The following is a 15,934-nucleotide window of genomic DNA, read 5'->3' on the forward strand; positions in this document are numbered from 1 at the left end:
GCTGAGTGCTCAACACACACTGGATTGGCATCCACCATGTGCTAGCTGGATGCTAGGAGTAGAGACCATGTCACGTGCCTCCTGGATCACGTGGCCCATGGTCCTGGCTGCGTCCACCCCTGCCACTTACTTGCTGCATGGTCCTAGGCAGTGTCCCAGCCTCTTGTAAAGTGAGACTGAGGGCAGTTCCCTCGCAGGCTCCCATGAGGATTCCCTGAGAGCCTGGCACATGAACCCCAGGAGCACTGGCACCCTAGAGGGCCCCTTCCCCAGGAGGACTGACGGACAGAGGCAGGCAGCAGAGATACAAGCTGGGAGATTCCTGAGAGGCCACTGCAGCCCTTTCCCAACCCTGTCCTCCTCTGGGAAGTTGGAGCCAGGGCCTCTGCCTGAGGAAGGAGCTCCAGGCTCTTCTTAGATGAGTAGCTGAGATGCTTGGGAGAATAATATGGACAGAGAGATGGGTCAGGTACATGGTTTCCCAGTCTTCCTGGCTGCCCAGGCACTCTCCAGCCTCCCTGACATGCAGCCCTCAGTCTCCTCTGACACACAGGCCCTGGGAGAGAGTAGAGGGGACAACAGGTTGATGTAGAGTTTGCTGTAAGGACAGGGCTAAGGGTGGTCACAGGAAGGACACAGGTCATAGCCAAGAGCAAGGCCCTGGAGTCCCCATCCCAGATGGACAGCAACCCTGGAGAGGTAGGGGAGGAAGGGAGGAGACAGGCCCCTGGAGACTGGTTCTACACCCACAGAGCAGGACTCTGGGGCCATGGGAGGAAGCCCCCAGGAGTTCTAAGACAACCTGAGGGAGAAAGAGGACTCCAAACTGGCAGGTCTGGGATCTCCCACCCAATGTGGCAGATCCCTAGCAGGTTCCAATTAAAAGTCGGAAATAAACAAAAATCCACCTGTGCTTGTGGCACGGTGGATGGCAGGCAGTACTCCAGGTATAGCACTGGTTATAGACGTAACACTGGGGAAGAGGGGAAACAAACCCAGGGTAGACACGGCCCCATCCAGGGGCCTGGGCGTTCCATCTGCCAGTGCAGTGTTTCCTGCCAGGCTGGAGCTGGATAGTGGGGCCTCGAGTCACACTGACTTGGTAAACTGGCCCAGAGCCTGGGCCCTGCCTTCTGCGCCCCATGAAAACTCCACTCAGTACTGGAGCAAAACCTTGTCCAACACCAGCTGGAGACCCAAAGCAAAGGGGCACCCAGTGACAGAGGCCTAGCAGCCATGGGGGAAACCAGAAGCCCTCAGTCCTAGGCACGTGGACTAGCTCATCACCCCACACAGATGGCCTCCAGGCCAAAGCCTGGCCTCATTCCTCGGCCCCTGTGGGCTTCCAGAACTGTGGCAGCACAGTTCTGACCCTCCACCTCTCTTGCCAGCTCCTTGCAAGTTCCACAGGCTTACAGAGGCTTGGGACACAAGGACAAGGTACAGGACTCTGTGTCTGTTGGCTCTGTGCCAGGAGCTTCCGTGGGGTCCAGGCCTCATCCTCTAAGTGGTTGGGGGAAGAATTGTGGAGAAGGTGGACTACCCTTCTCCTTTCTGCAGAAGAAAGTGACCTGGGGGTTGACTTGGTGTTTCTGGGGTTCCTTGGAACCACAAAGCTGTCACAACAGTCCTAAGCCAGAGGAAGCTACAGCTCACCTGGACCCAGGGCTGTGGAAAAGATGGAAGTCTGGCAGCTCCCACATCTCAGAGGCTCCCCAGAGTATACGGCTCCTATACCCAGGACTGTCCCTGGCCAGGACCTGGGCAGCTATGCCTGGGATGATGACAAGAAACACTGGGTCCTAGTTGGGCTTTCACAGGGCAGTGTGCACACATGCCTGTGCAACCCACATTCTCTCAGGCCTGAGCAGCCCCCCAGGGTCACAGAGGATGTGCACAGTCCTGGGGATCATTGCAGACCCCCATGAGGCCCACTCCCATGAGGGAAAGCAGAGTCACTCCTGCTCCTGCCAGCAGCCATTGGGGTGCCGAGGGACTGATGGAGTCTCCCAAGCCTGGCTGCCGTGGCCACAGGAGACCTCTGTGAGATGTGGCATGGGGTCCGTCACCCCTGTTTCTCAGGACCATAAGAATGTGGCCCATGTTTAGCAGAGATGTGGCTGGCTGAGAGTGACCAGATGGGGCTGACTTCAAAGCCAAGGCCACTGTCACCAGTCTGAGAGGGAGAGCCAGGCAGACAGGGACACTGTCCTCTCCCTCACAGAAGGACACAGACAGAAGGCATGAGGACCACACTCTGCAGAGTGTGCAGAACTGGACAACACGGTGCTGCAGGGACCAAGCTATGGGCTCTTCCAGAGCCACCCTGGGACACCTTTCCACAGAATTCAGCACAGCAGCTTCTGTACCTCTTGACCGGCCTGAGGATGCCTGAGTGCTTTCCTTTTCACGCACTGGCGATGTGCACTCGTGTCACAGCCTCGGATGTGCATGTCTGTGTTTTCAGCTGAAGTCTCCAGTTCCTTTCATATGTGGTCACCAAGTGTTGGTAAGTCCTGGGAGCTAGGGCTGGGGGACTTTGGCGTTTGGATTCCAGCAGAGAACAAGCACTCAAAAACTGTCCTGATGTGCTTCAAGCCCCCAAACCTTAGATTTAGTGTGTGTGGCCTCTCTGTGTCCCCTTCTGTGTGGAGCCTTGCCTTTCCACTCATGGATCTGGCCTCCTGAGAACTTCAGCTCCTCTGTCAGGTCCTTGCCCCATGGGTCCCCTCAGCGACCTGAATTATAGTCATTTCTGTTTTCTCCACGGGTCCCTCTCAATGGAAATCACAAGATTGCAATTTGGCCCAATAAATGCAGAACATGGAGGTCACCCGGCCAGCTGCTGCCTCCCCGCATCCTTGCCTGTGGCCAGCTCCTCCACACACATTTGGCCGTCCGTGTCTTCATTGTCACCCTGCCTAGCTTGATCGGGAATGTCTTACCTGTCGTAAGTTTGGGAGGGGACAGTCACAGAGGCAAGTGCTTTCTGGAAGTGGCCCTGCCCCACTCACCCAAGAACAATGACAGGAACATCAGTCACTTCTTCTCCAAAAATTTCCTCCTGGCCGGTGTCCCATCCTCCTCGTTGTCCTCTGTCCTTTCTCAAGGGTGGCTCCTGCTCCCAGGACAGGGAGCGCTCAGCTTCTCCAAGGTCACAGGAGAGTGCGGGGCCTCAGCCCTGCCGAGGGAAAGAGCCCAGTTCCTGCATGGTTCTGGGCACAGCTCTACCAGCCAGCCTTCATCCTCAACAGCCCCTTCAAGTTCTAACTGAGGCATGAGACAGACATGGTGTCTCCTCTCCCAGTCCTCACTGCCCCAGGGTCAGCCACACCTTGGCACTTTTGCCATGAAGACTGACGGTGGGTGTTTCAGCTTCTCTTGACAATCTGCGGTCTTCTCTGCAGTGGCGAGGCTCCAAACCTCTCTGTGCAGGGATCAGAGGCTCAGCTGACCAGGACTGTCATAGGTTCAGATCACAGGGACATCTGCAAGTCACTCTGATAGACAGACTCAATGCACACACACGGTTTGTGGAGATTTATGTACACAGGGCAGAGGGGGTGTCTGTGTCCAGCCGGGCACACACACCAAGGGTATTGGAGGCATGCGACAGGGGGACAGGGACTCTACCCTGTCCCCAGATGATGCAGTGGCTGTCCAACCCCTGGGTTTCTGCTAATTGCACTTAGTTTCCTGGCCCTTGGGCTCTTGAAAGTGCCATTGCTGGGACACGGGTGTGGCTCTGAGTTTGACACATTCCGTTGTCCGTCCCTGCAAGAGTTCTGTAGCTGGGGCTCGCCAGGACCCAGCCTGATGTCCAAAGGCCTCCCCGTAGATCTGCGGTCAAATGCACGCAGATTCTGTGCTCAGCCTCTAGACTTGGCTTGTTTCACTGTTGAGTTTTGGTTCAAGTGGGGTGGGGATTGCCATGGGGACTCAGTTTATCCCATACACTCTTTTTCTATCCTGTAAGATTAAAAAATAATTTGAAGTGACCCAAGATCCAAGGGGTAGGATGTCTGGAGGAGCCCTGGCTTCTCTGTATTGCTCATCCCCCACTGCCTCCAGAACCCCCCCAGCTGAACCCTAGGGAGCTTCCTGGACACTCCAGGAGACAAGCAATGCCCACTCCGCCCCTTCACCCCCATCTGTGAGACTGGCAACCTCCAGACCCGAGGTCATCTTTCACTTGTTTCATGTTAGTAGACAGCCTCTATGTGCCAGACCCTGGGGTGCAGAAGGTACCGGTCCTGAGCCCTTTTGGGTAGGGGTCAGCACCAGGGATGTCTGTGGGGATGTCAAGCAGACCTGGCATCAGAGCTCAGCCAGGCTGTCCAGGCATTTAGTGGACACTCTCAGTGTGACTCCTGGAGCTCACTGTCCCTCACTTGGGCTGGATTCAGGGGCAGAATCCTAGAGTCTAGGGGCTCCAGCTGACACTTGTCCTGAGATGAATTTTCAGCGTGGTGAGACTTGTGAGCCACTTGTGGAAGGGTCTAGGTGTCAAATCAGGGACTCAGGGTGACAACTGGGTGGTGGGGACACAAGGGCCCAATGGTCAGTGCAGGACCAGTGGCCAAGATGGTTTCCTTCTTGCAGGCATCAAAACCAGGCACAGAGCTGGGCGCTAGTTGCTCACACCTGTAATCCTAGCTCCTTGGAGAGCTGAGATCAAGAGGAGAATAGTTCAAGGCCAACCCAGGCAAAAAGGTTAAGAGACCCCATCACAAGCAACAGTGCATGCCTGTCATCCCAGCAGTGACAGGAAGCATAAAATAGGAACATCACAGGCCAGGCTGACCTCATCTCAAAAATAGCCAGAGCAACAAAAAGGGCTGGAGGCATGGCTCGAGTGGTAGGACACAAAGCCCTGATTTTAAACCCCAGGACCACCAAAAAACAAAATCCAGGCCTGGGGTCCGTGACAGGGTGCTGGGCGGCTCTTTACACGGCTGCCTGGGCATTTTGCAGGTACATCAGGTCTTGCAGGTAGGTCAGGGTCTGGTCTCATGAGCTGCTTGCCCCATCAACCTCTCCCTCTTGCAGACCCCAGAACCCAGAAGCCCCCTCTCTCTGGCCCAGGCAGAGTTATTGGTCCACAACAGAGCACCAGGAAGTGAGGCCAACTGGAAGGAGCCTTGGGAACAGAGCAGAGGCCCCTGAGTAGAGGCAACCCATCCCCAGGTCATTTGCACTCCCATCTTCCTCCTGCAGTGGGAACCCCAGAAACCCAGACCACCAGTACCCAAGGAGCCAGGGAACTAAGGAGCCCGGCACAAAGCCACGTTCTAGGCCTCTCATCTCCTCATCTGATCCACATTCCAGCCCGATGGAAGGACTCCACTTTTAGAAAGTTGTTTTTTATGGGTGGAAAGGAAAGACACCAACCCGAGTTCTTGGATCACTGGAGTCGTCAAGGCCACAGAATGAATGCTAGTGAGAAAAACAAAAAAAGGAACAAAAACTATAACATAAGACCAAAAGAAAATGAGGAAAAGAAAAGGAAAGAAAAAAGATGTAAGATATGTGGTATGAAACTCAATGACAGCATTTTACAAGAACACTGGGGTTGGGTAAAAAAGAGTGGAACTCTTTTCAGGAGTGGATTGCACCAGGGTAGCCTGGTGTTATTCCAAAGTACTCCCCAAGTGTCCTGCTAACCCAAGACATCTGTGCCACCAACCAACCGGGCCTTTCTAGTGTGAAGATGGGGCTGGGAAGGACAGTGTACAGGAAGGACCTTCCAAAGCTCATGAGTGGTGGCTCCCACCAAGAGACAAGCATGGCGGGCTGTACAACAAAGGAGCCACTTCAGGTCGGCCAGTCCAACTCGCAGACAAGCCTTCTCCCTACACTATCCCTGCCAGAGCGCTTCCTGCCAAGAGATTTACCTGGTAGTTAAAATTCTTTGTGCCATTTGATTTGTCAACTTTAAAAAATGGCAAGAAAAAAAATGGCCTACAGGAGCAAAAACTCATATAGGTCAGTTTGGAAGAATATTTTTTTTCTTAATCTATTCACAACTTGCTTTGCTCAGATAGAGTGTTATATAAAACATATGGGATCCTATCGGGCTTTTGAAAATAATTCTTCCCTTCCCCCACACCAAACAATGTTTTTCACTGAGAAATGTAAAAGCCCAACAGAGAGCCACCACCTTCTCTAGAACCCCTGGAAGTGCTACCCACCACCTCATCTGGGCCTAAGGCATTTCACATCTTTGCTCCCACCCTGGGAGACAGAGCGCCTCATCCCAGCAGCAGGTGAGAACCCCAGCAGAAACTAAGGATCCCCCAAGGATCAGGATCTCGGGCCCACCTGGGCAAAGCCAGAACCCCCAAGACCTTCTTGGTCTTCAGAGAACCCTGGGGGTCTGGGGTGGGAAGGCATCTGGCAGATGAGGACTCAGGATCCAAAATGTAAGGGATTCCCAGGTGGGCCCCAGAGAACTGGCCCAGTGCCCAGTACACTTCTGGCTGTGACCTCTGCCGCCCCCCTGAGGACACCCCAGGGGGTGCAGCCAGTGAAGTCCTGAGCTGACAGAGGGATGGCGGCAGAAAGTGATTAAAGTACAGGAAAATCAACTCTCATGGCAGCCAGAAGAGGAAGTTCTGAGCCCATGTGGCATCTTCAGAGTCGTCCAGTCTCTGTGCTATCATGTTAGAGAACCGCCAGACAGAACAGGGAGGGCTGCTGTCCCATTTTTGGACAGTCCTGAAATCTGCCTTTCATGGTATCCCAGGCCCTAGCTTGCCCTGGGGGAGTCAGCTTCCTCTCCCAGAAGACAGGCCCTGGACAGTTAAGCCCAGAAACACCTGTTCTCTCTCCTTCACCAATTGTCTGCACATGGCCATTGACAATTCAGATTGGGTCACCTCCTCAGGCAAACAGAGGGGTCAGGTGCCCTGCACCTTGTCGCTGCACATGTGTGTCCTACTCCCTTGTCTCTGTGACATACAATATGCCCTTACTGCCTTCCTCAGTCCTCATCCGTGGCCATCCACTTACTCAGTCCACAAGAACCACAGAGCTCCAATCTCTGCCTTGGATGAAGAGCTGAAAAGACTCAGTCCCTGTCCTCAAGCAGTGTGTGGCCACCAGGCAGTGTACAGGAAGTGACCAATGCTGTGATAAAGCAGTCCTGCCTTGTGACCCTGAGCAAGACTCATGGACTGCCCGGGCAGCAGCATGAGGTTGGGGGCAGATGGAGCAGTCACATCACTCTCGGAGACCCCAGCTGTATCTTCCTCACTGACACCAAAGGCCAGTCTCCTCATCTACCTCAGCCTCGGTTTTGTCCCTCACAGACTGGAACGAAGCAGTAGGGACAGAATGAAAAAACCACCAGGCCGGGAAAGGCCAGCCTTGCTCCTTCCTGGAGGGAAAAAGCCATGTCTTCCAGGAGCACACTGGCCTTCAGGCATCATTTAAAATGGATGAATCCATGGAAGATGACCTATGTCTGTGTCTGGGGATGTGACAATCTCATCACAAGCTAACCTGGTGACAAAGGTCACCTCATGTTTTCTAGCGAGGTAGCAGCACAGGAATTGGGGCTTTTGTGGAACATACACACACAGCCGGGGCTGCACAGGTCTGACAGTCACTGAGACAGGAGTGTCTATGCCACAGAGCATTTGGGGAAGGCATGGGTTTTCAGGACCTAATGAAAACAGCAGGAACACAGAAGGTTCCCGCCACCCACCTTTTCCTCCAGCTCCTTCAGGTGCCGCCTCTGAAGCTCCAGCTTGTCCTCCAAGTCCCGGATTCTCTGAAACACATCGGGCTCAGTTTCACTAAGAGGAGACTTCCCAGATTGGAAGCCCAGCCCAGCAGGGAGGCAGAGGAAGATCAGATCCTCAGTGGACAGCCCTATGGGCATCTATACATGCTCTTCCCACATGGCCACCACACCCTGGGAGGCCCTGCTGCCGTACAGTCAGCACCACCCCCCCCAAACTCTGTTCTGAGTTTTGTCACTAAGGGAGGGTTGTGCCTGTTCTGAAGTTCATGGAAGCAGAACTGTAAGAGGTGACCTTTAGAAGTATAAACGTCAAGGCAGGACCAAGACATGTAGACATCCCTGGCAGGCTAAAATGATCATGGATTGGAGGGGACCCCAAATCACCAACTTGCCTGACATTTATTCAGCTGGGGGCTGGGGCTGTGGGAGGGAGGAAGGGGGCAGAGAGAGTAATGCTGGTGGCAGTCATTGCTGTGACCCACCTACCCACTGGGCACTGCCCACTTGTCCTGGTCTGCCAGGACTTCCTCACTTCCATGCTGAGTCCTGGGAAGCCCTCTGTCCAGGCAGACCAGGATTGCTGCTCTTTCTACTTGGTACTGCACCGCTGTGCTCCCCGTGGGCACCCCAGCAGGTTATCCCTCATTCCTTCCATCCCCCAGTTCCAACTTGTCTTGTGCTCAATTGCACTGCAGCACTCCAGGTATGGCACCCCAGGCAATGCCCAGCAGGCTGCAGCTCCTTGTCAGCCCTGAACACAGAGATGTCATTCATCAGGAGGACGCTGTCAAACTGAGGGGCAGCAGACTGAGGCCTGTGAGAATGAGCACATGGGCTCCATGGCCCTTTCACCAGGGTATGCATGAGGCAGTCATAGCGCTCCACCTGGTCAGCATCACCTGGTGCTGTGCAGATCGCTGGGCCCCAGCCCCGAGCATCAGGTGGGACCTAAAGTGTGTTTCCAGCAGGCCCCCAGTGACGTGGATGGGGCTGGACTGAGGACCCATTTTGCAAACCAGTGCTGTAGGTGCATTCGCTCACTCAGCAAGTGTGCCTTGCGTGTCCTGGGGAGCCAGGCGAGCACCCTACTACTGAGGAGCGTTTAGTCTAATTAGGGATCAGAAGATAGCAGCATGCAAACAAAGGGACAGTGGGACAAGTGAGCGAAGTGTCATAGAGACAAAGAAAGAGGACAGGGTGGGCATGGGGAGAGAAGGGGAAGAGGACATGGGGGATGGGAAGATGGGGATAGAGTGGGTGGGAGATAAAGAGGAGAGGGAGGAGGGAAAAGAAGGAGGGTTGGAGGGGGAGGGGGAGGTTGCAGGGGGAGAATGGAATGGGATTGGAGGATGGAGAGGTGGCATTTGGGAGGGTGGCAGCCAGATGCTATCTTTACATGAGTGCTAGGGAGGTCTCACTGTAAGGTCACACTGGAGAGAGGTGAGGAGGATGAAGAATTGAGTTGAGGATTGTGGGGCACAGAGGAGGCGTGCAACCCAGCCTGGGTCCATAATAGACTGGCAGACACACAGGAGGGGAGGGAAGCCCTTGCAGACAGAATGGTGTGTGCAAGGAGCCTAGGGGTCTGGGTAGAGATGAGGGGAGCCTAGAGAGCCTGCAATGTCCCCATGAGGTGTCCACAGACAGGAATTATTGCAGGTAGCCAGTGAAGGGCTGTAGGCAGGGAAACAATGACAGTTGATTTCAGAAAGACCAGAATGGCAGCCAACAGACTGGGCTGGCGTGACAGGGACAGAAAATTCTTCTCTCAGACCTGCAACTTGGGCCAGTTTCCCAACCCCTGATGGCCTGGTATGCATGTAAATCTGGGATGGAGGATGGAGGGAATCTTGTTCTATATTCAGAGTGGCACTGAGTCCAGGGGAAGTCATACTTTCCTGAGTCTTCTACGTGGTGGAACTGTGTGTGACCTCATCTGGTGGTGACACCAGGTGATGCATTATTGAGTGCATTCATGACACTGGCTCACCTATGCCTTACTGAGGTTGAGTACAAGGGGGCACCTGGGTCGATTTGGTGTTCAGCAGGGGGAAGGGGTGTCTATTAAATTACCTCCTGTGGAATTCTCTCTAATTCAAAAATGATGCAAAGATAGAAGACAAGCCCGCCCTAGCTCCATGTCATCTCCCAGTCATCTGTCCCCATGAGGTTACTGCGTACATGGACGCAGAGATGTGAAGAAGTTGGTCCCATGTGGCCTTACACAGACTCCCCAAAGCTGCCACCACAAATGGCTCCCTCTAGTCAAGGATCCTGGTCCTCGAGTGCCCAGCGGGTGGACAAGCTCTGTGGCTGGCTCTGTGCTGTTTAAAATCACCCTGGTCCTGGGTTTGTTTCTCAGCACTGCCTTGGGTCTTCAGGGACCCCTCCCAGTCCATCATTCATCTCACACTTGGCTCCCAAAGCGGTACATTTTGTGAGTTCAAGTCCTCAGGTCATGATGTTTGTGCTTTCAACACACAGCTGTTTTGCTCTGAGCTGGAGTCCTGAACAGGAAGTCAGCCCCGCCACTCATGCCTGGCTCAGCAGAAACCCTCCCTGCACACACCCCATCTGGCCTATGTCTGCCCCGTCTGCTTACTCTCTACCCATAGGACACCAACAGTCCATGCCAAGACCATCTCACACAAGATGATTATCTAAACCCCACAGCACCCCAAGGACATAGGCTGTATTTTCATCTCCAGTGGGAAACTGAATCCTGGAGATGGTAGATAATTTGTCTCAAATCACACAGCTAATAACTGGGAGAGCCAGGGTTCAAAGCCAGGCCGGGTGGTTTTGGGCCTGTGTTTTCAATCTGCTTACTACCCTCAGCTGCCACACCTTTTTCTTCTGCTGTCTGGAAGGAAGGCTCTTCTCATTTGTGATGACAGTTAACATTTTACGTCAACTTTGCTAGGTCATGGCACCCACATATTTGGTCAAACATTATTTAAGATGTTTCTACAAAGGTATTTTTTATCTGAGATAAATTTCTAAATCTTGGAGAAAAGCAGATGACCCTCCATTATGTGGGTGGGCCTTGCCTAGTCAGTTGGGGCCTTAAGAAAAAGACTGACCTCGCCTGAGGAAAGGGAATTCTAGGAGCAGAGGCCTTCAGACTTGAACTTCAACCCTTCTCTGGTCTCCAGACTATCCACCATTTCCTGAGTCAATTCCTTAAAATAAATCAATCACGCCCTTTTTGTCACATTCACCCCCAAGGGTGACCTGGGGTCTTCAGCACCGATAGGATTTCTGACAGTTGTATGACCTTCAGGCACCTGGGCTAACCTCCTGACCCTCAGTTTTCTTATCTGGAAAATGGGGAAAACACCCATCCAGCAGGGGCACCGTGAGGTAAAGGATGACAGCACAGGGCGCAAATAGCCCCTCGTGAGGCCCTGCCCGCCACTGGAGCTGTGCCACTTTCCCAGGGAGGCTGTGCACACTGTCCGAGTTGAGTCACTCACTCTTCATTGCAGGCAGGAGCCTTGGAACTGCTTCCCTCCATGCTCAGCAGCACAGAGGACAGCAAACCCTGGGATACAGCGAGGTCCTCAGAGTTACAACTGACACAGCCTCCTGGCCCAAACCTCAACTTACTCATCATCACAAAATATGGCAAGACATCTGGCCAATGTCTGTGGCCACAGGCCGCCAACCCAGCGCAGGAGGGCAGGTGCCCAGAGAGTGGATTTGGCTTGTATGCATGCTTCATAAAAGAATAAAAGGTTGCCATATAGCCATGCATGGTGGTACACGCCTGTAATCCCAGCTACTCAGGAGGCAGAGGCTGGAAGATTTCAAGTTCAAGGCCAGTCCGGGCAAAGTTAGAAACCCTATCTCGAAAACAAAACACAGCCTACCAGTTCTCCTATGAACGTGCGGGAGACACCAGGTACCCGTCGTGTTTGGGGGGCGGGGTGGAGAAGCCGCTCCGTGGCCGCCCCTACCTGCTGGGCCTGCTGCAGCAGCTCCATGCGCTCCCGCAGGATCTGACTGTCGAACTCCCGGCTCTGCCGCAGGATCTGCCTGCGCACCTTCTCCACGGCCGCCTGCAGGTCCGCGCGCTGCCCGGCGCTCAGAGCCTCACTGGCCCTCCTGCCCGGCTCCTGCTGCAGCGCGCTGTACAGCGTGGCCTCCAGGTCCTGGATTTTCTGCGAGGCCCAAATCACAGACAGCTGAGCTTGCAGCGAGGTGACAGTCACGTGTGTGCACATGCATGCGGATGGGGAGCTTTTTCTGCCCACCAAACTTCTCTCTACCCCCACTCTCACTATAAATTCTCTGCCTATAGCAGAAACATACACGGATACCTTGCCAAATCCCCCAAAAGAACCATAATCATATTAGGTAAAAGGCACAGCCCATTTATTTAGAACTTCAGCTAGAAGGAATTTTTAATCTCTCAATTAAAATAGTATCCTCTAATAAAAAAAAAAAGCCCTAGGAATATTGAACTGGGGTACCCTTTGTCTTCTAAGGTCATCAACTTATTGACAAGCAGCACCGTAATTTGACCTAGCACTCTTGATTAAGGGGACTAGGCCAGGCTAGGTTTTCTCAATGTGGACAGAGGCTGCTGGGGAGGGGTTCGTGGCCAGGGAGGGGCATGCAGGGTTGAGCAGAGCAGCAAGCCTTCAGGGGGCAGTGGGGAGTCCCCTCAGCCCATGCGCACATCACTCAGTGTTTTATTCAGTGCAACCAAGCCATCCTCTGTACATGAGAGGACAAGAACAAGAAGAAATAATCCAACTCTCCCACACACCCCCTTGAGGGGAGGTCTCAGTCCCACAACAGCTGTGACTCAGCTACATCTCAACTGTGGCTTCCAGCTTGCTGTCCTGCCCTGGGGAGGACAAATCTTTCCTTTACTAATGTGCCAGTGACAAAGGTGTCTCACGTGCACACATCTCGGGTCAGCTGCTCTAAGAATGCAACTTGAACCCAAAGCAATGGTAATGAGTTTCTGATTACCACCTCCCCCGAAACAGCAAGACACCCATTGTTGACACAGGTGACTGAGACATTGGTGCTGTTGGAGTGCCTTGGGGGAGCTCGGGGTTTGAGTCATTAGAAGACGTTAATCCTTTCACTCCACTCACATAGTCACCTCACCAGACATCTGGGGACACAGGAGAGAGTTGCCTCCCTTGCTGTCTCCCTAAAGCCCCACCCCAAAGGCTCTATAGCAGCTTCTCTTGCAAAGAAACCACAAGCCCCTCATCATCTCAAAGGTCAGTGCCACGAGGCAGGGTGAAGCCCAGGGCCCAGCTGTTGGCCCTGCACCACCCTCACTACAGCAGACTATCTACCTTCTAGACCGGATCCCAACCCATCAGGCCATGACCGATTGTACCTACAGGCATTAATGCCTTCCCCACTGCCTGCTTTGCCACTGGGCAGTGAAGAGGTGGAGTCCAAACAATGGCAGAACCAAGGAGGCCCACTTGGGCTCCGTGGTGCTGTTCTTGCTGGCTCACCCTGTGGCCAATAGCCAAACTCCTAGGAGACCCTGGGGTTAGCAGCTTCCAGACAGGACACCTCTCCCAAACCCAAAACACTGCCCCACCTCACTCAGTCCTCACTCCACACTCTGCGTCCAGCACCTGTCCGCCCCAGCCTGGACTCAGGGAGCAACTGACTTCTCTGTCTCTCTAGTCTCTAGTGCTGCACAATGACTCCTGTCTGGTCATGAGACTAAAGTCCCCTGCCCACTTCAGGCTGGGGGCATTTTTCAGGCATGAATGCAGCCTTTACAGGGCACAGATCAGCATGCAAAAGGTGTCTTCTGCACAGCCAAATCTCCCTGGTCCCAAACGCCTTCCTGCAAGCAGGACTTAGACTAAGGAACAGTGTAACACCATGGTTTTCCAACGTGTGCTTTGGAACATGCCAGTTCTGTAAAAGGCCCCTTGAAAATCCCTGTAATGCAGGGGGCTTAGCAAATGGCTCACCCCATCCCTCTTGGAGCCTCAGCCCATCCTTCAGCATATTAAGGCCCCGGAAATCCCTGAAAGTTCCCAAGTGTATTGTACCACACTTCCTCTTTGGGGCTGCCAAGTTCCAGCACCCTGCTGTAGAGATGTGCTCCCCAAAGCTTTGAAGAGGTGGTTGGAGGGCCAGGCTGTGTGGACAGAAATGGCATGTCATTTGGGGTTATTTACAAGGACCAAAACTTGAAGGCAAGGAAAAATCAAAGTGATTAAAGGGGGGAGAGGGAGTTGGCCTAGAGTACAGATAAGAGTATTTTCATTTGTCATTTGCCCCCAGGACTGTTGTCATATCATGTGTCAAAAACAAGAATGGGAAGGGCAATACTGTGTCTTTATAGGGCTTAATCATCCTTATCTCTCCTCAGCTCCTGCTCCCTGTCTCATGGGGTCAAGCCTCAGCCTAGACAGGAAGTGCCCAGTCACAGTGACGTGGACCAGCTTTGCCAGGTGTCCTGCTCCGTCGTTGATCAGGAGTCTCTCATGGAAACTAGGTTGAAAGTTGTGATTTGTCATAGACTCTGCATTTCTTAGGTGCAAACTCACTTTGTAAAATGATTTTAACTGCAAACAATCTAGACAAAGATTGGCTCACAACTGCATGACACCAGCTGCCTCTGACAGAGGTGGCCCCAAACTCTCAATTCTCCACCATGGTGACAACCTGGAAATGTCCACTATCTCACTCAACTCCCCCCACCCCCATCCACCCCATGGGATTTTAAGTATAAACATTTAAATATAAACAAACATACAGGAAAGCTTCTTCCTCTTCATCTCAAACGGTTGCTACTATTGAATAAATATGTCTAAAGAAACCACCAAGGCAACTGAGCATTTTTTCAAGTCGTGGGTGACTGGAAACAAGTGACCACATGCAGGTCACTCTAGTCACACGTGAAGCAGGCAGCGCCTGGCAGGGAAGACAGCCTCTAACATGAGTGTAAAAAGCCAAAGTGTCCAACCCACTTCCGGTCCTACCAGGTGGGCCTGGTCGAGGGCCTGCTTCCTGAAGTCCAGCTCCTCCTCCAGGTAGCCCTTCTGCCTGCTGAACAGGTCCTGGGAGAGAGGGAGGCACCAGTCAGGGAGAGCCCTGAGTGAGAGCCACCTATTCACCTTGTCTCGCCAGGCTGGAGACGCTCAGGAGAAGGGACTCAGTGGTTCCCTGCTAGCCCTGTTTGAGTGCCTAGCAAGGCCCTCACTGCCCTGGGGTTCTGTGCGGACCTTGGTCTACTGGGTGCCTGACTTCAATAAAGAGACATCACCTGTAATCGCCTTCCCAAGCCCAAATTGCAGGAGTCCTTCTAGGTTCCTCTTGCCATGGCCGGGGACCCCTGAAGCCATACCAGTACTTCTCGCTGTGGTTCTTCTCTGCTTAGAATATAGCCCCTCCTCCTGTTTGGTGTCACTGCCAAGCACCACCCCAGCCTCCAAGTCCCTCTATGTCCTGCAAGCATGAGCTGACCCGAGTAGGGAATCTCTTTCCATTACTGACATGAGGGTCTGGAAACCAGACCTCATGCCTCTGCCAGTTCATTTTACAGACGAGGAAACAGAGGGCCAGAGAGGACCAGAGTCTTGCCCTAGAGTCCACAGCTCCTTGGAGGTTTCTGGGGCCTGTTCAAGGCTCTTCACATCCCACACAATGCTCCCAGCCTGTGTGATTCTGCCACCTCCTCTTTCACCTGCCATTTCCACATGGAAAACTCAAATTGGCCTTAAACAACTCAAGAACCAGGTCTCTGGAAGGTCTTTCTGGCCTCCCTCAGCTCGTAACAATGGTTCCCCAATATGCCACAGCCCCTCACGAGTCACCAACCTCCCCACTCCACCCTTTATGACCCCTGGTGCCCAGCACTGTGCGAGACTAATTATGTGTGTGGCACCCCCATGGGCACACCCAGCAAGGCATGGATTCAAAACCCCAGTTTATGGATGAGAAGACCAAGCCCAGGTCCCCAAGAGTCACTGGCCAAGTGCCTGGGCATCACCACCGTGTCTATAATGTCCTCAGGCTGCACTTACTCGTGTGACCACAGGACCTGGGCCTGGGAGCCTGGGACATAGCAAAGGTTCTGAGAATGTGTCTTAGGAGAATAACTAAGTGCGCAAGAGAGAGGAAGTGACTGCCTGAAATTACCCAGAACAGCCCCAAGGGGAAGGCAAAAGCAGCTTTAGAAATGTGTGC

General features: G+C 53.4%; 1 protein-coding gene across 4 annotated transcripts in view; it reads right to left on the reverse strand.

Moving 5' to 3' along the window:
- Jakmip1 (janus kinase and microtubule interacting protein 1) overlaps nucleotides 1–15,934 on the reverse strand; it is a 137,274-nt gene that overhangs the window by 1,240 nt on the left and 120,100 nt on the right. For 3 of the 4 annotated variants that reach the window (XM_074042656.1, XM_074042658.1, XM_074042657.1), the window contains exons 18-22: nucleotides 14,728–14,805; nucleotides 11,707–11,910; nucleotides 7,709–7,774; nucleotides 5,392–5,436; nucleotides 1,657–3,969 (exon numbers count right to left, since the gene is read on the reverse strand). In XM_074042656.1, the coding sequence (XP_073898757.1) occupies nucleotides 3,940–3,969; nucleotides 5,392–5,436; nucleotides 7,709–7,774; nucleotides 11,707–11,910; nucleotides 14,728–14,805 (423 nt within the window). In that variant the 3' untranslated portion in view covers nucleotides 1,657–3,939. Of the gene's footprint in view, nucleotides 1–1,656; nucleotides 3,970–5,391; nucleotides 5,468–7,708; nucleotides 7,775–11,706; nucleotides 11,911–14,727; nucleotides 14,806–15,934 lie in introns of all 4 variants that reach the window. The other variant, XM_074042659.1, reaches the window with a different exon arrangement.

This window comes from Castor canadensis, chromosome 9, assembly GCF_047511655.1.
Source record: "Castor canadensis chromosome 9, mCasCan1.hap1v2, whole genome shotgun sequence".
Taxonomy (NCBI): Eukaryota; Metazoa; Chordata; class Mammalia; order Rodentia; family Castoridae; genus Castor; species Castor canadensis.